Genomic DNA, 24,317 nt, shown 5'->3' with positions numbered 1-24,317 from the left:
GAAAGGTGTTAGAATATTGATGACAGTGTTGGTTTAAAGAAAATGGAACTCTCAGTAAGCCCTAAGAGGAGAAACTGGTGCTAGCTATTGTTGGCTCCTTAAAACTATAAGAAGAGGTATTTAATTATCCTCAGCTTTTGACCTTAGGCACAATTGTGGAACATGAGGAAAACTCCCACTTGCATATGCATCCTATTGCATATGCATCTAGCTGAAGAACAGGTGTTGGGCCCAGACATGATCCAAGACTATGTCTAGTATGTATTTGGTATTCATTAAGCAACTAAGGGATTGAATCTGAGAACTGAATCTAGGAGAAAGAAGTGATTTTTAGAATATTCTCTACAAATAAACTAATCAAAGTCAGTAGTATTCATGTCTTCATAGGTGAAAAAGTTGATAATTAAATACAGTAGTGACTTTTCTTGAGTGGAATGAAGTGAATTTGTATGTTATTGCTAATGTGAAAAGTCATTTGGGTTGGGTGTTGAAAGATGAGTAGTAATTTAACAAATGGAGAGGAGAAAGGGGAATTGCAATTCCAGAGGCAGAGAAGCACTAAACAGATATGACTACCTTGTATAGCTAGAGTTGGGCAGGTTGTGTGGATGTGGCAGAAGAATTTGGAAAGTTAGACTGAAACAAGATTTGCAGCATTAAGAATTTTGAATTCTCCGATTTTGAAGCTCTTGGGAGCTATGGAAAGGTTTTGAAGTAGGGGAACGTTACCATCAATTCTTTTTGAAAAACAACTGGTAGCTTTTTAAAGAAGAAAGGATTAGAGATGGGCAAGACTAGCAGCCTTTATCAGTTAGGAGACTCTTGACTTACATACAGACAATCATATGTGCCTTCACTAAAATAGGTTGAATCCTGATCATTCCATTTTGAAATTTCAAAATCATTCAAAATGATTTCAAAATCATTCCATTTTGAATTTTCTGCTACCATGTACTTTCCATGTAATTAGATTTGCGTAGTATAAGCTAGGCTGTTTCCATACTAGGATTTCAGAATATGATGTGCTCACAGTCTATCCAGTTATGTCTCTTATATAACAAATTAGGTGTTTTTGTAACTTATTTATATTATAATTCTAAGCATAAGTATTGATTTAATATTATTTAAGCTAATTAATATGAAGAATAGAATTTGAAATAAGGTCTACTAATCTGTCAAACCTCCTCACAAATTATCCTGTTGGAAGATGTTACAGAAGTTTTCACAACCAGACAAAGTTTGGGATATAATGTGTATCACTTCTAAAACTTTTAACTGTAGAGTACTTTCTTCATAATGGGTCTAGTTTAATGGGAGTTCTAAAAAAGGCATTTTAAAAACAACATTCTAGTTTTTTTAAATAGTACCAGTTGCTATTTTATGTACCTATTTTGGAATTTTAAAATTGCTCTTAAATCGTCAGGGTTTTCTTCCTGCACTCGTAGTTGTGGCAGTGCTTGTGAATTTTGCATCATCTAGGCTTTCTGAAGAACTTGCCTGCATGTCTCTGTTAGAAATAGGCATACCTGCAATTCTGTATATCAGTGTGGATCTGCAAGGGTAAACTTTGCAATTGACTACACCAAGTGAAGCAAGAAATGCCCTTCCAAAAGTTAAGTATTAGTAATTGAAAAGTTAAGAATCAATTGAAATGTGGCAGCTTTGAAGAGCTCCAAAGGAAGAAGATATTCAGGGGTGGACTTTACTCTGGCAAGGGTTCCTGTCATTTCCTTATGTTAGTGCACAGTTTCTGAGTCTGCTCTTCACAGTCAGGTGACTTGACGTAATAAGAATTAGATCCACAGAATGAAGATTTTCTGAGAATATAGAACTGTTCTTACTGTTTCTGGTACTGACCAGAAGGTATTTTTGTAGTGTTAATCTTTTTTTCTTTTTAGGATATAATTGCTATATAACATTGTATTAGTTTTAGATGTAGCACATAATGATTTGATATATGTATTAATATATATTGTGAAGTGATTATCACAATAAGTTTAGCTAAGATTTGTCACCACATATAGTGGTGCAATAAGAATGTTTAGTGTCATGGTTAGATAACACCACAACCAGAATACCCTTGCTCTTTCTATTCCTTCAGAACCCTCTTTCAGAGATCATGATGGTATAGGCAAGAGGCAGAACTTGAAGATCTGCATGCAGGAGCATGCAGCACCTGTGCTGAGTAGAATTTGGCCCAGGACCTCTTCGGCAAAGTAGGCAAGAGGAGAACAGTGTTTGTGCTTTTTTGTGTGTATTGTGAAAGGAGCATCTCTTTTGAAGCCTTGAAATTGTCTTACTCTCTCAGATGTGGACAAACAGGAAAAAAGATTATGTAGGGAATTCTTTTAGATAGAATTCCATAGGAGTGGAAGAACCACAGTAATATCTGGCAAGGGTGCTTTTCAAGAAACTTGATTAGGTTTATGGAATAAAAGGCCGAAGTTATGGAGTAAGGAAATATAAGAATTGCATGATCTTGGCATGACAGGATTATATGTGAGAGAAGAGAAGATGAAGATTTAAAAACAGTAGAGTGATCCAGGGGCGTTGAGTGTTTAGAGAATAGAAAGTAAGGAATGTTAGACAAGAATGAGTGATGGTGGCTCCCTATGCATTTTTTTTTTGCTGCGAGATCTACAATTTGCATTCTAAAAATTGATTGTTAAATAGTCTCATTTCATTCTTGTATCTCCTTTTTTTGTAAATTCATATTTAAAACTTAATATAGCTCTTTTGTATAATTCAGTTCAGTCACTCAGTCATGTCCAACTCTTTGCGATCCCATGGACTGCAGCACACCAGGCTTCCCTGTCCATCACCAACTCCCGGACTTTACTCAAACTCATGTCCATTGAGTCCCTGATGCCATCCAGCCATCTCATTCTCTGTCATCCCCTTCTCTTCCCGCCTTCAATCTTTCCCAGCATCAGGGTCTCTTCCAATAAGTCGGTTCTTCGCATCAGGTGGCCAAAGTATTGAAGTTTCAGCTTCAGCATCAGTCCTTCCAATGAATATTCAGGACTGATTTCCTTTAAGGTTGACTGGTTTGATTTCCTTGCAGTCCAAGGGGCTCTCAAGAGTCTTCTCCAACACAGTTCAAAAGCATCAATTCTTCAGCCCTCAGCTTTCTGTATAGTCCAACTCTCACATTCATACATGACTACTGGAAAAACCATAGCTTTGACTAGAACGGACCTTTGTCGGCAAAGTAATGTCTCTGCTTTTTAATACTCTGTCTAGGTTGGTCATAGCTTTTCTCCCAAGGAGAAAGCACCTTTTAATTTAATGGCTGCAGTCACCATCTGCAGTGATTTTGGAGCCCAGGAAAATAAAGTCTCTCACTGTTTTCATTGTTTCCCCATCTATTTGCCATGGAGTGATGGGACTGAATGCCAAGATCTTAGTTTTTTGGATGTTGAGTTTTAAGCCAACTTTTTCACTCACCTCTTTCACTTTCATCAAGAGGCTCTTTAGTTCCTCTTCATTTTCTACCATAAGGGTGGTGTAATCTGCATATCTGAGGTTATTGATATTTCACCCAGCAGTCTTGATTCCAGCTTGTGCTTCATCAAGCCCAGCATTCCACATGATAAGTTAAATAAGCAGGGTGACAATATACAGCCTTGATGTACTCCTTTCCCAATTTGGAACCAGTCAGTTGTTCCATGTCCTATTCTTGTTTCTTGACCTGCATACAGATGTCTCAGGGGGCAGGTGAGGTGGTCTGGTATTCCCATCTCTTTAAGAAATTTTCCAAATTTTGTTGTGATCCATAGTCAAAGGCTTTCATGTAGTCAATAAAGCAGAAGTAAATGTTTTTCTGGAACTCTCTTGCTTTTTCTATGATCCAACAGGTGTTGGCAATTTGATCTCTGGTTCCTCTGCCTTTTCCAAACCCAGCTTGAACATCTGGAAGTTCACAGTTCACATTTTGTTGAAGCCTGGCTTGGAGAATTTAGAGCATTATGTAATATAATAAAAGTAGTATACTTTGGTATAACAATGCTTTTAAAGAAACAGTTTTCTAATTTCTCACCAAACTTGAAAGATAAAACTATTTTATATTTAGCATTTTCAAGTCACTAAAATTGTTTTTTCTCTTATAATATATGATATCTTAAAATTAGGCATTTGATAAACCTAAGATCTTATGTTTCTACATAGAAGACACATTGACATACATGTTTCATGTTGTTTGTGGAAGAATTTGAACAGTAAGGTAAAGTGCAAAAAGCAAGAAGAAAATCACAATTTTATGTTAATATTTTAGAATACTTGTATCTCCCTTGAACTTTTTCCTTATGTATGTTTAGTGAAGTTATGACAATCCTAAAGTATTCACAGTTTAGTATTTCTTTTATTAAGAAGATTTTTATAGAGCTAAAACATGATTCATTTCAGTATTGTAAATCCATTTAATATTTTCAAACTTTACTAAGTAAAAATGAGATTACCTTCAGTATATTTCTTCAGAGGTACTTCTCCTTTTAGACAACACTTTAGACACTTCCTTCTTATCCTCTTCTGCAAGATGAGATCTGTCCCCCTACTCTTTGATTCAATTTCATTTATTCTTTTTCTTTTTTTTTTTTAACTAAAGTATAACACTTCACCTATGTTTTAGGCACTTGTGCTAGATGCTGGTGGTATAGATAAATCAGTAGTCTAGTAAACAAAGATACAAATAATTGTAGTTCAGTTTGCTAAATCTCACCTTGTCTGTGCAAAAAGCTGTAGAAAAGCAGAGAGCTGGATAACTTAATGCCTGAGAACACTGAACAAACTTCAATGGCTGGAATATAAGATTTCTTGGTAAGAATGAAGGAAGGGGAGAGTGATAAGATGTAATGAATTAGCAAGTAAGTTTTTGGGTTCTTAAGCTCCAGGACTAGTAGTTTTGCTCTGTTCCTTTTAGGTCATGAGAGGCCATCAGGTTTCTAAGAGTTTCCTCTTTTAAAAACACCAGACGTAAATTTTCAAAGAGGAATTTTACCAACCCTTTAAAAATATAATATAGTTTAAGGTATTCCAGTGCTGACAGGAAGAGTATAACATTATGAAAAGGGTATAACATTGGTACTTGTTAACATCCCCTCCAAAGAAAAAGAAAAAACTAATACAAATTTTATGTAAAAGTATTAAAAGCAGAACACTACAGAGTGGGCTCTGGAGTAAACTTTTGGTTTAGTTTACTAGCTGTTGTAACATGGTCAAGACATTTAATCTCCAAGCCCCAGTTTTCTCATATGTACCAAACTCAAAGATGAAATGAATTTGTATTTTTAAGCCATAGAACAGCACTTGATACATATATATATGTATACTTCTACATATGTCTTTATATGCACACATATACATGTACATATATGTACAAATACATATTGATATATATGTATATCAGTAAAACATTTGATATATAATTTCAGAACTGCTACATCTGTGAATATTAATCCAAAAATTCCAAGTTAAAATACTGTCAAGCATAACTCAGTGGCCCATAAACCTAAAGTTTGACTAAGTCTGATTTAACTGAGGAATGCAAGAGTGACTTTAATAGCATAATTCACCATGTTACTCAGCAGGGAAAGACACAGGAGATAAAGGAGATGCAGATTTAATCCCTGGGTTAGCAAGGTCCCCTAGAGGAGGAAATGGCAACCTACACCAGTTTTCTTGCCTGGGAAATCCCATGGACAGAGGAACCTGGTGGGCTGCATGGGGTCATGGGGTCACAAAGAGTTAGACAAGACTGAGTGACTAAACAACACACACACACACACACACACGATTGATCTGTAGAAAAAAAAATCAAATTATATTATCCTCATAGATATTTAAGAAGCATTTGATATAATTATAGAGGTATTATTTTTAAATTCTTATTAAAATATGGGGATATATCTAGTTCCTTAGCACGATAAAATATATCTATTCCCCTCCCGCCCCCAACAAGTATCTTGCTTACTGGAGAAACATTGGAAGCTTTCTAATTAAAATTAGGAAAATGCAGTTATTCTCATTGTCCGTTATCCTCACTGTTATTTGACCTTGTTCTGGAGGAACTAGCTAATGCAATTAGATAATAAAAAGGAATCAAAGATATAAATGTAGAAGAAGAGGTAAAATTATCACCAGTTTCATTATTATTATATACATGCAAAACTTCAGAAAATCAACTCAAAAGCAGTTACAAATGATAGGGTATCTGGGTACAATGAATGATTTTGTACTACCAGTTGGATGATATAATGGAAGAAAACTGCTCACACATACATTGTATTAGTGTGCACATACATTCAAAACAGTAACATAAAATACCAAGGAATACACTTGAACAAAGAAATCTAGAACAAGAAATGTTGAAGATTTATATAGAAAAAGTCTTAGGCCCCAAGAATTACAAAAGATTTAAACAAATAAATGATTTGAAAATGAAGACTGAATTTATAAAGGTTGTCAGTTCTTCCCAAATTCATTTATTCATTTATTGTTGTAACACCCAATATGATGGAGAGAGGATCTGTTGACTCAGCTAAACTTTCAGACTCATAAGACTACCATGGGCTACACTTGGGAGGATCATGTAGAAGAATATGGGACAAGAAGCACAGCATGCCAGTAGACAACGTAAGATCTTCCTTTTATGCCAGAGTTCTTGTAGCAGTCCCTACTGACACACAGCCGTCAGTGTGTTATATCTTTAGCCTCCTAAATCACACCTCAAGTGCAAGAAAAAGAGCTCTACTGGCATTTCAGAGGTATACTATTCTATAAATGGTGAAGGAAAAAAGGCTAGCTATATTTTAGAAAAAATGAGATAAATGTTGATTTAGATGAATCAAAGATGGAAAATTTAAAAATAAAAGTGCTAGAAGTATAATTGTCTCTCAGTATCCACAGGAAATTGGTTTCAGGACCCCTTCCCAGATACCAAATTTCTAGGACACTCAAGTTCCTTATATAAAATGGCATAGTATTTGCTTATAAACTACACACATCCTCTCATACTTTCATTATACTTATTTTTTTATTATTTTCTATTTGAAGTGTAGTTGATTTCCAATATTATATTCAAATATACAGTATAGTGGTTCAATTTTTTTTTAATTCTTGAAATTATAGAGTTTATTGACCTCAGGATGTGGGGCTGGAACCTTCTTTATATTATTATTCAACCAATTTAGAATTATAAGATTTATCACAGAAAGTTTTTTCTTTAAATTTTTTTGAAGTATAGTTGCCTTACAATGTTGTGTTAGTTTCTGCTTTACCAGCAAAGTGAATCGGTTATATGTATATATATGCCCCTCTTTTTTACATTTCCTTCCCATCTAGGCGACCACAGAGCATTGAATAGAATTCCCTGTGCTATAAATATGAAGTAGGTTCCCATTAGTTATCTACTTTATATATAGTAGCATATATATATATATCAGTCCCAATCTCCCAGTTCATCCCATCCACCCTTCTTCCCTGGTATCTGTAAGTTTGTTCTTTATGTCTGTTTCTCTGCTTTGCAAATAAGTTGCTGTGTGCTATTTCCTAAATTCTACTTATAAATGATACTGTATGATTTTTTTCTCTTCCTGCCTTACTTTACTCTGTATGACTATCTCTTGGTCTATCCATGTCTCTACAAATGGCACAATTCCATTCTTTTTTATGGCTTAATAATGCTCCATCGTATATAAGTATCACATCTTCTATATCCATTTCTCTATTGATGGACATTTAGATTGCTTGCCTGTCCTGGATATTATAAATAATGCTGCAGTGCACATCATGATTTGATATTTTTATACATTACAAAATGACCACCATTATAAGTCTAATCTGTCACTGTACAGAGTTTTTAATATTACAATATAATTGACTATAGTCCCCATTACATCCCTGTGACTTATTTATTTTATAACTATAAGTTGTACCGCTTAATCTCCCTCACCTGGTTAACTCATCCCTCTCCTCTTCGGCAAGCACCAGTTTACTCTCTGTACCTACTAATCTGTTTGTTTTGTTGTGACTGTTTTGGTTTTTTATATTTCACATATAAGTGAAATCATGCATTACTTGTTTTTTTCCATTTGACTTATTTCAGTTAGCATAGCCTAGGTCCATCCATGTTGTTGCTAATGACAAGATTTCATTCTTTTTTATGACTGAGTAATATTCCTCTGTGTGTGTGTGAGTGTATGACTGTGTGTATGTGTGTGTATGTGTACCACATCTTCTTCATTCTTCTGTCAGTAGATACTTAAGTGGCTTTCATATGTGGACTATTGTAAATAATGCTGCAGTGAACATAGGGGTGTATAGATCTTTTTGAATTAATGTTTTTGTTTTCCTACAATAAATACCTAGGAGTGGAATTGCAAGATAATACAGTAGTATTTTTAATTTTTTGAGGCACCTTCATAGTATTTTCCTAGCAGCTGTACCAATTTACATTCCTACCAATAGTGCACAAGGGTTCCCTTTTCTCCATATCCTCACCAACACTTCAGTTCAGTTTAGTCGCTCAGTTGTGTCCGACTCTTTGCAACCCCATGAATTGCAGCACACCAGGCCTCCCTGTCCATCACCAACTCCCAGAACTTACTCAAACTCATGTCCATCGAGTCGGTGATGCCATCCAGCCATCTCATCCTCTGTTGTCCCCTTCTCCTCCTGCCCCCAATCCCTCCCAGCATTAGGGACTTTTCCAGTGAGTCAGCTCTTCACATCAGGTGGCCAAAGTATTGGAGTTTCAGCTTCAGCGTCAGTCCACCAACACTTACATGCTATCTTTTGGATCATAACCATTCTGACAGGTGTGAGGTGATTGTAGTTTTGATTTGCATTTCTCTGATGATAGTGATGTCCAGCATCTTTTCATGAGTCTTTGGGCCATCTATATGTTGTCTTTGGAAAAAATGTCTTTGCAGGTGCTCTGCTCATTTTTTAATTAGGTTGTTTGTTATTTGAAGTTGAGTTGTATGAGTTCTTTGAGTATTTTGGATATTAACTCCTTGTTAGATATATGATTTGCAAATATCTTCTGACAGTCAGTAGGCTACCTTTTAATTTTGTTGATAGCTTCCTTTGCTGTACAGAAGCTTTTTATTTTGATGTAGTATCATTTGTTTATTTTTGCTTTTGTTTCCCTTGCCTGAGGAGACATATCTAAAAAAATATTGTTAACACAAATGTCAAAGAGTGTACTGCCTATGTTTTCTTCTAGGAGTTTCAGGTCTTACATTTAAGGCTTTAATGCATTTTGTATTTACTTTTGTATATAGTTTGAGAAAGTTTTATTCTTTTGCTTATAACTGTCCAGTTGTCCCAACAATTTGTTGAAGAAGCTGTCTTTTCCTGTTGTATATCCTTGCCTTCTTTGTTGTAGATTAATTAACTATAAGCATGAGTTTCTGGGTACTCTATATCTGTTCTATTGATCTATATGTCTGTTTTCCAGTACCAAACTGTTTTGATCATTGTAGCTTTGCAGTATATTTTGAAATTAGGGAATGTGATACTTCCAGTTTTGTTTTTCTTTCTCAAGATTGGTTTGGCTATTTGGAATATTCTGTGTTTTCATACAAATTTTAGAATTATTTGTTCTAGTTCTGTGAAAAATTTCTTAGGTATTTTGATAGGGATTATACTGAATCTGTAGATTGCCTCGGATTGTGTGGTGACATTAACAATATTAATTCTTCCAGTCCATGAACATGGTATTTGGTTGGCCAAAAAGTTCTTTGGTTTTTTTAAGTAAAAATAAAAGGCACATCTTTAATTTTCACCAAAAACTTTATTGAACAACACATTTACCATTTGTTCCACTACTTTTTGCCATTTTACAGGCAACTTCATAATTCCATTTTGCCAAAACTTGTTATCTTCTTGAGCAAAGATTCCAGATGTTTTTTCATGAAGTGCTGCCTTCAGGTGGTCTCATTGGGAGCAGTACTTGTTGGAATTAATGGTTTTCTAGAAGGAGTTCAATATAGAGCACTCCCTTCCAGTCCTACTATATATACTACATCATGTTCTTTGGATGAAGACCAGCATTTGGTATGGTGGTGGTGGTTCATTTCACTTGTCCCACAAACTCTTCCATCCCACATTATTGTACAGTATACACTTTTCATCGTCCATCACAATTTGTTTTAAAAACTGCATATTTTCTTTATGTTTCAGGAGAGAATTGCATGCAGAAATACAGTCAAGAAGGGTTTTGTTTTTGTTTTGCTTAACTTATGTGGAACCCAAACATAAAAGTGATTTGCCAAGCTGGTGCAAATGATTTCCGGTGTTTGATTTAGATATTTGAGTATGTCAGCTATCTTCTGCATGGTATAACTTGATTGTTCTCGATTAATGTGTCTGATCACTGTCAACTTCAGCTGGTCTGCCTGACTATAGAGCTTAACTGCCCTTTCAGATGAAAAAACTTATCAGCTCCACCTTTTCTACAAAAATGGAAACAAATGCATAATGGGAGGTGGAAAAGGATACCTCTTTAGGGGAAAAAATAGGAACAAAATGAAAAAGGGGAGCAAAAGGAAAACAGACTGAAGTGGCTACCCAAGAAACTAAAAACACTCACCTTAGGGTAACACAGAAACTGAAACCAAATGTGATCGAATTAATATAGTTTATCAAGTCAGTGGGCCCTATACTGTACATCTTGTACAATCCAGAATTATTTTTAAGTCAGTTTTTTAGACGTTTTATTTTATATTGGAGTACAGCTGATTAACAATGCCGTGATAGTTTCAAGTGAAGAGCAAAGGGACTCAGCCATGCATATACGTGTATCTATTTTCCCCCAAACTCCCCTCCCATCCAGGCTGCCACATAACATTGAGCAGAGTTCTCTGTGCTATACAGTAGGAGTTTGTTGGCTATCCATTTAAAATACAGCAGTGTATACATGTTGCATTTTTAAAAATGCACTCCTTTAGCGCTCTAAAGACATGTGTTTTGGCTTTTTCTTTCTTCTCCCAGTTGCTCAGTTCAGGTCAGTCGCTCAGTCGTGTCCGACTCTTTGCGACCCCATGAACCGCAGCACTCCAGGCCTCCCTGTCCAGCACCAACTCCCGGAGTTTACTCAAACCCATGTCCATTGAGTCGGTGATGCCATCCAACCATCTCATCCTCTGTTGTCCCCTTCTCTTCCTGCCCTCAATCTTTCCCAGCATCAGGGACTTTTCCAATGAGTCAACTCTTTGCATCAGGTGGCCAAAGTACTGGAGTTTCAGCTTCAGTATCAGTCCTTCCAGTGAACACTGAGGACTGATCTCCTTTAGGATGGACTGGTTGGATCTCCTTGCAGTCCAAGGGACTCTGAAGAGTCTTCTCCAAAACCATAGTTCAAAAGCATCAATCTTCAGTGCCCAGCTTTCTTTTTAGTCCAACTCTCACATCCATACATGACCACTGGAAAAACCATAGCCTTGACCAGATGGACCTTTGTTGGCAAAGTAATGTCTCTGCTTTTTAATATGTTATCTAGGTTGGTCATAACTTTCCTTCCAAGGTGTAAGCGTCTTTTAATTTCATGGCTGAAATCACCATCTGCAGTGATTTTGGAGCCCAAAAAAATAAAGTCTGACACTTTCCACTGTCTCCCCATCTATTTCCCATGAAGTGATGGGACCGGATGCCATGATCTTAGTTTTCTGAATGTTGAGCTTTAAGCCAACTTTTTCACTCTCCTCTTTCACTTTCATCAAGAGGCTTTTTAGTTCCTCTTCACTTTCTGCCATAAGGGTGGTGTCATCTGCATGTCTGAGGTTATTGATATTTCTCCCAGCAATCTTGATTCCAGCTTGTGCTTCTTCCAGCCCAGTGTTTCTCATGATGTACTCTGCATATAAGTTAAATAAGCAGGGTGACAGTATACAGCCTTGATGTACTCCTTTTCCTATTTGGAACCAGTCTGTTGTTCCATGTCCAGTTCTAACTGTTGCTTCCTGACCTGCATACAGGTTTCTCAAGAGGCAGGTCAGGTGGTCTGGTATTCCCATCTCTTTCAGAATTTTCCACAGTTTATTGTGATCCACACAGTCGAAGGCTTTGGCGTAGTCAATAAAGCAGAAATAGATGTTTTTCTGGAACTCTCTTGCTTTTTCGATGATCCAGCGGATATTGGCAATTTGATCTCTGGTTCCTCTGCCTTTTCTAAAACCAGCTTGAACACCTGGAAGTTCACAGTTCACGTATTGTTGAAGCCTGGCTTATAGAATTTTGAGCATTACTTTACTAGCGTGTGAGATGAGTGCAATTGTGCGGTAGTTTGAGCATTCTTTGGGATTGCCTTTCTTAGGGATTGGAATGAAAACTGACCTTTTCCAGTCCTGTGGCCACTGCTGAGTTTTCCAAACTTGCTGGCATATTGAGTGTTGCACTTTCACAAACATCATCTTTCAGGATGTGAAATAGCTCAACTGGAATTCCATCACATCCACTAGCTTTGTTCATAGTGATGCTTTCTATGGCCCCCTTGACTTCACATTCCAAGATGTCTGGCTCTAGGTGAGTGATCACACCAATGTGATTATCTGGGTCGTGAAGATCTTTTTTGTACAGTTCTTCTGTACGGTTCTTTTGTACAGTTCTTCTTCTGCCACCTCTTCTTAATATCTTCTGCTTTTGTTAGGTTCCTACCATTTCTGCCCTTTATCGAACCCATCTTTGTGTGAAATGTTCCCTTGGTATCTCTAATTTTCTTGAAGAGATCTCTAGTCTTTCCCATTGTGTTGTTTTCCACTATTTCTTTGCATTGATCACTGAGGAAGGCTTTCTTATCTCTCCTTGCTATTCTTTGGAACTCTGCATTCAGATGGGAATATCTCTCCTTTTCTCCTTTGCTTTTCACTTCTCTTATTTTCACAGCTATTTGTAAGGCCTTCTCAGACATCCATTTTGCCTTTTTGCATTCTTTGCAACCCCATGGACTGTAGCCCACCAGGCTTCTCTGTACATGGAGATGCTTCAGGCAAGAATACTGGAGTGGGTTGCCATGCCCTCCTCCAGGGGAACTTCCCAAGCCAGGGATCGAACCCAGGTCTCCCCCTTTGCAGGTGGGTTCTTTACCATCTGAGCCACCAGGGAAGCCCCCCAGTGTATATAGTGAGGTTTAATTGACATATAGCACTGTGTAAGTTTCAGGTGTACCGTGTGGTGACTTGATATGTGTATATATTACGAGATGATTAACATGAGGTTAGTTAACACATTCATTACTTCATATAGTTGCTTCTTTCTTTATTTTTGCTGTTGACATTTAAGATCTACTCTGTTAGCAGTATTTAAATATGCAGTACAGTATTGTTAACTATAGTCAGCATGCTGTACATTATATCCCCAGAACTTATTCATCTTATAACTGGAAATTGGTACCCTTTGACCACTGTCACCCATTTTCCCCACACCCTAGTCCCTGTAAACCACCAATCTACTCTGTTTCCATGAGTTCAATTACAAATATGTTTTTTAAGAAGAAGGGAATTCCACCTCCTCCCATTTTTGAAAGGGTGAAATCAAGTGCTAGTTTATTTTTCTTTACAAGCTGAAAATAGTTAACTCTCCATAAGCATAGTAATGTCTTACACTGGATCCTTGATCTTGGCTTTCTGTCATAATTGCTTTTCCTAGTAACTGTTAATAAGAGATTGGAAATCTGGATATTGTTTATGATAGTAAATCTTGGATTAGTGAGACTTTAGACTTAATACTCATCGACACTCAAAAATAACTGTAGTTAAAAATCTTAATTTTAGAAACAATTTTTCTTTAAAGTTTAAGCTGAAAAGTCACTTAGATAACTGTTCAGAAAAGGGTTTACAATATGTTTTTATAGATCTTTCAGTAAGTGTAGTAAAGTATGCTTTGTTCATGAACTATGTGATCAATCAAAACCAATAAAATCCCTATTATGATAGAAAAATATACTCTGATCTTGGTGTAGAGAAGGTTTTTCTATTATATAAAACTATTAAAAGTTGATAGGTTCATTGGCATAGTTATCAAGTTATGCATGACAAAAATGACCATAGCAAAGCACAAGGGAAATAATATACCTTAGGAAATATTTACAAATCATATCACAAAGTCTAATTTTCCTTAGTTAATGAGCAAAAATCCCTATAAATAAATAGGAGAAAGACCAGCTATCTAGTGGAAAATGAACAAAGGTTACAAACCACTTCTTAGAGTGTTAACTGCTCTTTCCAGGGAGTCCACGAGGTCAAATCTGTTTTTATCATAATGCAGAGAAAATGTTTGCCTTTTTCACTCTGTTGAGTATAGAAAAGCAATTATGAGTAATAACACTCGAAAAGAATATATAGTAAATGTTGCTGTAAAAAAATCATTAAAAAAAACTAATTTGGCTTATTATGGAAAAATTGGAAGGTACAGAAAAGCATGGAGAATAAAGGATATTATTCCACTTGGGAAATACCTTGATGTATTTGCAGATTTTAAGAGAAGCTATGGTATACTTGTTTATGGCCTAGTTCTTAACACAGTATTAACATTTTCCCATGTTTCTGAAAGCTCTATGTAATTAACTTTAAAATTTACTTTCTCTGACCTTGTGAGAGAACTCTGGGCTGTAGGAGTTCTTTCTTAATCTTTATTTAATGCTATCTTAAGAGAGATCATACCTAGAAAGGTAGTTTGATTTTCTTTAGCTCTGTTAAGTAATTTTTAATTAACCCATCATGAGGTACTTAGGTGGCCAGGTGATGGTATGAACTCAGAACACAAGTAGCTATTTCATTGAATACTGGGAAGTGAATACTAGGGATAAGCTCAGATTTTTTCCAGCTCCCAGAGGCTTTTATATCACATTTTTAGTTGTTCATTTGGCTTCGTCAAAATCGTATGTAATGAGAAGATGTCCTGGAGTTTATAATGTGATCCTGACCAGTCATAATGGACTTTAACACTCAAGACCCCATTCTCTGCCTCCGTTCCACAATGCTGTCTTATCTAGAGTCATCCTTTGTTAAATTGGCAGACTGATTTTTTTTTTAATTGGAAGCTGATTACTTTACAATATTGTGGCAGTTCTTGCCATATATAGACATGAATCAGCCATGAGTGCATATGTGTCCCCTCATCCTGAACCCCCTCCCACCTCCCTCCCCACCCTATTCCTTTGGGTTGTCCCAGTGCGCTGGCTTTGAGTGCCCTGCTTCATGCATTGAACTTGCACTGGTCATCTATTTTCCATATGGTAATATACATGTTTCAATGCTATTCTCTCAAATCATCCCACCCTTGCCTTCTCCCACAGAGTCCAAAAGTCTGTTCTTTACATCTATGTCTCTTTTGCCGTCTTATATATAGGGTCGTTGTTACCATCTTTCTAAATTCCATATATAGGCGTTAGTATACTGTATTGGTGTTTCTCTTTCTGTATACTTCTGTATACTTCACTGTGTATAATAGGCTCCAGTTTCATCCATCTCATTAGAACTGACACAAATGCGTTCTTTTTTATAGCTAAGTAATATTCCATTTTGTTTATGTACCACAACTTCCTTATCCATTCATCTGCTGATGGACATCTAGGTTGCTTCCATGTCCTAGCTATTGTAAACAGTGCTGCAGTGAACACTGGGGTACACATGTCTCTTTCAGATCTGGTTTCCTCAGTGTGTATGCTCAGCAGTGGGATTGCTGGGTCGTAAGGCAGTTCTCTTTCCAGTTTTTTAAGGAATCTCCACACTGTTCTCCATAGTGGCTGTACTAGTTTTCATTCCCACCAATGGTGTAAGAGGGTTCCCTTTTCTCCACACCCTCTCTAGCATTTATTGTTTGTAGACTTTTTGATGGCAGCCATTCTGACTGGTGTGAGTTGGTACCTCATTGTGGTTTTGATTTGCATTTCTCTGTTAATGAGTGATGTTGAGCATCTTTTCATGTGTTTATTAGGCATCTCCAGTGAACTCCATGGCAGCCCACTCTAGTATACTTGCCGGGAGAAACCTCATGGACAGAGGAGCCTGGTGGGCTACAGTCCTTGGGGTCACAAAGAATTGGACACACCTGAGCAACAAAGCACATTAGCCATCATATGTCTTCTTTGGAGAAATGTCTGTTTAGTTCTTTGGCCCACTTTTTGATTGGATCGTTCATTTTTCTGGTATTGATCTGCATGAACTGCTTGTATATTTTGGAGATTAATTCTTTATCAGTTATTTCATTTGCTATTATTTTCTCCCATTCTGAAGGCTGCCTTTTTTCACCTTGCTTATAGTTTCCTTCGTTGCACAAAAACTTTTAAGTTTAATTAGGTCCCATTTGTTTACTTTTGTTTTCATTTCCATTACTCTGGGAGGTGGGTAATAGAGGATCTTGCTGTGATTTATGTCAAAGAGTGTTCTGCCTATGTTTTTTTCTAAGAGTTTTATAGTTTCTGGTCTTATATTTAGATCTTTAATCCATTTTGAGTTTATTTTTGTATATGGTGATAGAAAATATTCTGGTTTCATTCTTTTACAGGTGGTTGACCAGTTTTCCTAGTACCACTTGTTAAAGAGATTGTCTTCTCTCCATTGTATATTTTTGTCACCTTTGTCAAAGATAAGGTGTCCATAGGTGTGTGGATTTATCTCTGGGCTTTCTATTTTGTTCCATTGATCTATATTTCTGTCTTTGTGCCAGTACCATACTGTCTTGATGACTGTAGCTTTGTAGTGTAGTCTGAAGTCAGGAAGGTTGATTCCTCCAGTTCCATTTTTCTTTCTCAAGATTGCTTTGTCTGTTCGAGGTTTTTTTGTGTGTTTCCATACATATGGTGAACTTTGATCCTTTGTTTTGAAGGCTTTCATAACTTATTCCTCATTTCTTGATCCCAGAACTAAAAGTGGAATAGCAATCTTGTCATCCTCCTGATATTTATCCTGTTGCATGTTTTAGAGGGCATATGTTTGGAAGAATCAGCCTGAATGTCTTTAGAACTACCCTCCACTTTCACCTTATCATTTGGGCTAGCTCAGCAGTTTCTGTTTCTGAGACAGATCTTCCTTTCTTCTCCCCAACATCAACTCAGAAATCTGCCAGTTTTTTTGTCCCATGCTATTCAAAAGATAGCAGTATTTTACATTAATAACTAGCTTTGAAGAGGAACTAACTTTATTGAGAAATATGACACATATAGAAAAGCACAGAAACATATATACATGTCTTAATTATGAACATCCATGTACCACCCTTAGGTCAAGAGATAGAACCCCCAGAAACTCTTATCTTTTTCTTTCCAATCACAATCCTTTCTCTCCCCCGAAAGTAGGCAATAATCTGAGTATTATGTTGATCACTTACTCTGTTTTCTTTGTTGTTCTCCCGCTGGTGCTGTATCCCTGAGCACTGCAGTTCTGTTTTTGAGCTTTATATAAATGGACTCATGTAACAGGTATTTTATATCTGATTTGTTTCACTCAGCCTTATATGTGTAAGACTTGTCCATATTATTGTGTTTCATTATAGTGCACACTTGTTACTGTAATAGTACTTTGGTGTATGTGTATACCACAGTTAATCTCTTCTAGTGTTGATGGACATTTGGCTTGTATTTTAGGGAATTATGAGTAATGCTTCTAGGAACATTCTGATACATGTAGTTTTGATGGTGACATGGATGTATTTTTGTGGTGGTTATACAGGAGTGGAATTACTGGGTCACAGGATATATATATATATATATATATATATATATATATATATAGTTTTATTTTTCATCTTGAGTCCATAATGCCAATTTTTTTTCAAAATAGTTGTATTGTACTAGCAGTGTATGAGAGTTCCCAATTGCTCCACTTCCTTCCCAGCTCTTACATTGCCAGGTTCTTTCATTTTAGCCATTTTAATGGATGTATCATTAGGGTTTCATTTTAAATTTCTGTGTTGTGACTCTAATGTGCTTAAGCACTCTCTCATGAGTATGTTGGCAGTTTGGATATCCTCTTTGATGGAGGACCTGTTCACAACTCTTGTTCATTTTTCTGATGGGGTTGTCTGCCTTTTTCTGATTTGAAAGAGTTCTTAATGGATTCTGAATATAAGCCCTTTATGGATTCTGGATATAAGCCCTTTATTGATTACTTCCGTTGCGTAATTTCTTCTTCGCTCTTAAAGGTGTCTGACAATGAACAGGATGTTCTTAATTTTAATGTAGCCTAATTCACCAATCTTTTCCTTTAGATTAGTACTTTTAGGGTCATGTTTAAGAATTTTTTCACAATCTTAAGTTATGAAGATAATCTTTATTATTATCATCTACAAGCTTTATTGTTTTGCCTTTCACATTTAGGTGTATAATCCACCTGAAAATATTTTTGTATGTGATATAATATAGGGAGTGGTCTTTATATGTGTGGATCTCTTTCTAGTCTATTTTGACTATCTTTGTATCAACACCACTATTTCAATTAGTATAGCTTTCTAAAAATATCTGCTAGAACAAGTCACTCTACCTTCTTCAGTAGTGTTTTGACTATTCTTGGCTCTGTATATATTGCCATATAAATTATAGAATCAGCTTCACAAAAATTGTCTTGGGGTTTTTATTGAGATTGGTTTATAGTATGTTTAGAATTTTTGCACCTGTGCTTGAGTAAAATTGTCCTATTATAGACTATCCTTTTAATGTCCTACATTTTAATATCTAGTTTATGCTGGCCTCTTTTGAGTTGGAGAGCAGTCCTTTTTTTATAATTTTTATTTATTTATGGATGTGCTGGGTCTTTATTGTGTGGGCTTTTTTTTTTTTTCCTCTAGTTGTGGCAAGCAGGAGAGTAGTCCTTATTTTTAATTCTTTGGAAGAAATTTGTGTGTTATTTCTTCTTGTTTACTGGTGAAATCATCTAAGCTTACAGTTTTCTCTCTATAAAGATTTTATTTATAGATTACGTTTATAAAATTAATCACATTTTTTAAATTCCTTGACAGTATTAGTTACTTGGACTTTTGTAGAAATTTCTCCACTTTGTATAAAATTTCAGATTTATTAACATACAGTTGTTCATAGTGTGGCCTCTTATCTTTTTCATGTCTACTAGATTTGGATGATGCCCCCGTTTTCATTCCTGCTTTTGGTTATTTGTGATTTCTTTCTTTCTTATCAATTTTGCCAATTTTTCTTTATCAATTTAAAATTCTTTGTTGTTTCAAAGAGCTGCATTTGACTTTGGTCCTCTTTTTTCTAGTGTCTATTTACTCTTTATTTCCTTTTTTTCTCCTTGGGTTTATTTTATTGTTTTTTCCATAGTTTTCTAAAATAGATACCTTTTTTCTAAAGTTTTCTAAAGTACTTACCTTTTTCATTTTTAACCTTTTTTTCTAATGTATGCATATAAAGCTTATAACTTTAAGAGCAACAGAGTTAAACTGCATCCCACAGATTTTGACATTGTTGTTTTAGTTCAAAGAATTTTAAAGTTCCTGTTGTGATTTCTTCTTTGGCTATGGGTGTTTTAGAAGTCTATTTCTTTTTCTTTTTTTAAATTTTATTCAAGTATAGTTGATTTACAGTGTTGTGTTAATTTCTGCCATACAGCAAGCAGAATGACTCACTTACACACATATATCATTCTCTCATTCTTTTCCATTATGGTTTTACCACAGAATATTGAGTATAGTTCCCTGAGCTATACAGTAGGGCTGTGGTATTTATCCATTCTATATGTAATAGTTTATGTCTGCTAATCCCACACTCTTCATCCGTCTCTCCCTCACTCTTCCCCTTGGCAACAAGTCTGTGCTGTGTGTCTGGGAATCTGTTTCTGTTTCATAGATAAGTTCCTTTGTGTCATATTTTAGATTCCATACATAAGTGATGTCATATGACATTTGTCTTTCTCTTTCCGACTTACTTCATTTAGTATGATAGTCTCTAGGTCCATCCATGTTGCTGCAAATTGCATTATTTCATATATGTATCACATTCTCTTGATCCATAGAAGTCTGTTTCTTAAATTCTGCATACATAGGGATTTTTAGTTTTCTCTTTGTAATTGCACTGTCAGAAAACTTACTTTAAATTACTTTAAAAGTCAGATAAACTGTTTCAATCCTGGGAAATTTATTATTGTCTTTGCTGTGTGTGCTTTAAAATACCCTGTAATTGTTAGGTCATGAATTCTATATGTCTATTAGATAACTTGTGTTTATTAAGTTGTTTAGGTCTATTACTTTACTGATTTGTGTGTATACACTTGTTTTCTCTGTGCTGACATGGTATGTCTTTTACTCCTGCCTTTTTGCTTTCAGCCTTCCTGATTTCTGAATATTTTATATGCATGCCTTGTAAACTTAATATAGTTGAAATTTCTTTTTTTTAAATACAGTCTGATAATCTTCAGGTTTTAACTAAAGCATTTAATCTACTTAATATAATCACTGATATATTTGGATTTAAATCTACTATTTTATTTTGTGCTTTTAATTTTTCCTACGTGATATGTGTTTTGTTTCTTGCCTGTTTTGTTCTTTTTTCCTTTTGACTACATATTATATTCCATTTTTTCCTTAGTTTTAAAGTTTTATACTTTTTTTACTCTTCTTTTAGTTTTCAACCTAAAGATTACAACAGACATCTGTGATTTATCAAAGTCAGTTGGTGCTTTTATTTTTTTCCTAGATAGTGCAAGGTCTTTAATATGCTTTAGCTATTGTATGATATAGTTGCTGTTGTTGTTATGCAGATGTTTTAAATTATCTTGTATTTTAAATGCAATACATTATTCTTATGTTTTATGAAAATTCATTTAGGCTTACATATTTACTGTTTTCACTGCTCTTCATTTCTTTCTCCTTGATTTTTCTCTTTGGGTTATTTTCTGTCTGTCCGTCCCTTAGTGCAGATCTGCTGGTGACAGATTTCCTATCTTAGTATGTCTGAAAATGTCTTTATTTGAACTTCATTCTTGAAGGCTGCTTTTGCAATATATAGAATTCTAGACAGGCAGTTACTTTTTCCTTTCATCTTTTGAAAATACCATTTGTTGTTTTCTGACTTTCATTGTTTCTGTTGAAAAGGAAGCCTTGAATCAAATAGTTGCTTCTTTGTTGCAGATACATTTTTTTTTTTCTGACTTCTTTTTAGATTTTCTCTTGCCTTTAATTTTTAGCAGCTGTCTCTAGGTTTGGGTATGGACTTCTTTTTATTGAATTGGCCAAAAAGTTCACTCAGACTTTTCGTATAACATCAGATGGAAAGACCCAAATGAACTTTTTGGCCAACCCAATGTTTATCTTTTCTAAAGGTTGAAGATTTTCTTCAGTCAGTAGGTTGATATCTTTAATTGGTTTTGAAAGATGTTCTGCTATTATTTCTTTGTTATTTCTCCTATAGGATCTCTCTAGTGATCTTTTTGCATATGATAGATCTTTTTATTGTGTCCTCTTATCTTCTTTACTGAATTTTTCTAGAAAAAATTTTGTTTTCTCTGCTTGATTCTTTATATTTTCTTCTGACCTATTCCAGTCCACTAGTTAAACTATGTCTTTCTGTGTCTTTCAGCACGGTTACTTTAAGTCTGTTCTGATGGTCACAATATCTGGTGTCATTGAGGGTTTCTGTTGTTTTTACTGGTTTCCATTTACATTGTCTTATCTCCTTTTGTGCTTGGTTACCTTTTATTGTATGTGAGCAAAGTATTTTTAAAAATTATTTGTAAAAATATTTTGAAACCTGAGATGGTGTTACTTTCCTCCAGAGAGTGTTTTCATTGTTTTCTGCCAGATTCTAGGACACTAGCAATCTGAGATTACTTGAAACCAATTTTAGGGATTACCGTTTTTTGAACCATTCAGACAACTTGAAGCTAGCCTGCAGTATCTGCAATGACTATAATAGTTTCAATTTACAAACCTTAGGGGTCCCAGCATCAGGCATGGGTGGAGTCCACATTCAACACCCGACTACAACTCACATCCTTGCCTGGGTCTGGACTATTATTCTTACCCCAGGGCTTGGCAAATTTTCTATAAAGGACCATAGTCTAAATACTTGAGGCTTTGTGGAACATGGAAGCTGTTGCAACTATCAGTGCTACCGTTACTCTGCAGAAGAGCCATAGACAATGCATGAATTAATGAGCAGAAAAGTATTTCAATAAAGCTTTATTTACAAAATCTGACATTAGGACACATTTGGCCCAAGGGCCATATTTCTGACTCCTGCTGTAGTCTGTCAGAAGCTCTGTCAGACTCCCATCTGCCTCTTCTTAAATATAACTTAGCCCTGAATACTGAGCCAACCTCTCTTTGGTCTGCCTTGTTAACTCTGTAGTGCCTTCAAGAATCTGTTAGGTTTTTATGTTTGGTCCAGTTGTTCTCAGCAGGAGGTTTAATTGTCATTATCAGAGGCTAAAGTTACATACAAAGTAACCAATTAAAACGAGATTATTCCCCCTATGATCTCAAGAAGGAAGTTTCTTGAGTTGTTCTTAGAGAATATCTCTCACTAACACCCTATAATATATAAATGATATTTTTAAAAAAATAAAATTGAGTTTTAGGACCTGTTTTGTATAGTCTTCCTAGAGAGTGTATATATTCCAAGGTTAACGTTACAGAGCAGTGTTATCCCTCAGAACTTTGATGATAGAGATGTTCTATATCTGCACTTTTCCTTTTGGTAGTCACTAACCACCTGTGGCTGTTAAACTTTTGAAATCTGGCTAGGGTGATTGCAGAGCTCAATTTTTACTTCTGTTTAATTAAAAAAAGTTTCATTGGCGTATACTTGATTTATAATGTTGTGTTAGTTTCAGGTGTGCAGTGAAGTAAGTCAGTTATGCATGTATCCACTCTTGTTAAAGATTTTTTTTCCATATAGGCCATCACGGAGTATTGAGTAGAGTTCCCTGTGCTATACAGTAGGTCCTTATTAGTTATCTGTTTTATATATAGTAGTATGCACACGTCATATACATATATGTCAATTCCAATCTCCCAGTTTATCCCTCCCCCCCATCCCATTTAACTTTAATTAATTAAAATTTAAATAAGCCATGTGTGGATATTTAGTTTGCAGGATATTTGGTTTTGCAGGAGATAGCTTAGATGAAAAGAAGAATCTCATATCATTGTAAAGATTAGAATTGACACATATACACTACCATGTGTAAAATGGCTAGTGGAAGGTTGCTTTATAGCACAGGGAGCTTAGTTTGGAGCTCTGTGATAACTCGGAGGGGCAGAAGAGGGGAGGAGGGAGGGAAGTTCAAGAGGAAGGGGAATACGTGTATACATACAGCTGACTCACTTCATTGTACAGCAGAAGAGACTAATACAGCATTGTAAAACAACTATACCTTAGTTAAAAAAGAGAGTCTCATCCCAGTACACGGTGTGTTCTTACACTCCCACCCACCTGCATACCCATTTTCCAGTGCTCTGGCAAGAAATACTTAGCTGAAATGTGTTTGATGGATATGGTATCTCATTAAATATTTTAGGTCTCATAGAATGTTTCCACTTATTCCCACCATTCACCAGGTGTGATGGAAATATTACACTTGTTATCCTAACTGGGCCAAGTAAAACTGATGGAGTCACTCAGTTTACCTTTAACATGTATTTTTCTTTGCAGGGCAAGGGGCGTCTTCGTCGAGGAAACTATCCATGTCCATCCTCTCCTGCTGTGGTTCGGTTGCCCTCCATGTCTGATGTCACGGAAGAGACCTTGACTAGTGAGGCGGCCCTGGATACTGACATCACAGAGCAGCAGCAGGCAGCTATGCAGCAGGAGGAGAGAGTCCTGACCGAGCAGATTGAGAATCTGCAGAAAGAAAAGTGAGTCGCCGGAAGGAGAGGGAGCAACCGTTACCTGTTTCCATTTCCTTCCTCCTGTACTCTTTATTCTTCCTTATTGTGAGTCAAGCTCTATATCAGGGTACAGGGGATGTGGAGATGACAAGGACATGCTGTCTGTACTCAGGTAGCAGTGCGAAAGTTGTCACCTCAGGGAAGGATGCTCATGACCTGGGAGATCTGAAACTGCTACAGTGGAGATTCTCGAAAGCTTGACTGGACAGGGTGTGTCAGTCTTAGCCCAGATTCCTAACAGGTCACCAGTCTTGGTGACAGATTTTTCTTATAAAGGAGGAATGAGGATTCCCAGGCTAAGATGATTCAGAACTCCATAAAGGAACATTATTATCTGAAGATGAGTATAACCATGGGGTCAGCAACTGGATGGTCAGGGTAAGGCAGCAACTGTTGGAGGTGCTGGGACACCAGGCAGGAAAATTGGTTGCAATTTGGGAGAGAGACAAATAAACTGCTTTGTGACCTCTGCCATTCCTGGA

The 24,317-nt window shown here is 36.0% G+C and overlaps 1 protein-coding gene across 11 annotated transcripts in view; it reads left to right on the top strand.

Annotated features, from left to right (window-relative positions):
- MYO9A (myosin IXA) overlaps positions 1 to 24,317 on the top strand; it is a 236,254-nt gene that overhangs the window by 206,192 nt on the left and 5,745 nt on the right. For all 11 annotated transcript variants that reach the window (XM_043470964.1, XM_043470963.1, XM_043470968.1 and 8 more), the window contains one exon: positions 23,600 to 23,802. In XM_043470964.1, the coding sequence (XP_043326899.1) occupies positions 23,600 to 23,802 (203 nt within the window). The remainder of the gene's footprint in view (positions 1 to 23,599; positions 23,803 to 24,317) is intronic.

Source organism: Cervus canadensis, chromosome 6 (genome assembly GCF_019320065.1).
Source record: "Cervus canadensis isolate Bull #8, Minnesota chromosome 6, ASM1932006v1, whole genome shotgun sequence".
Taxonomy (NCBI): Eukaryota; Metazoa; Chordata; class Mammalia; order Artiodactyla; family Cervidae; genus Cervus; species Cervus canadensis.
The sequence above is the reverse complement of the archived record's forward strand: the minus strand, read 5'-3'. Positions and strand labels throughout refer to the sequence as shown.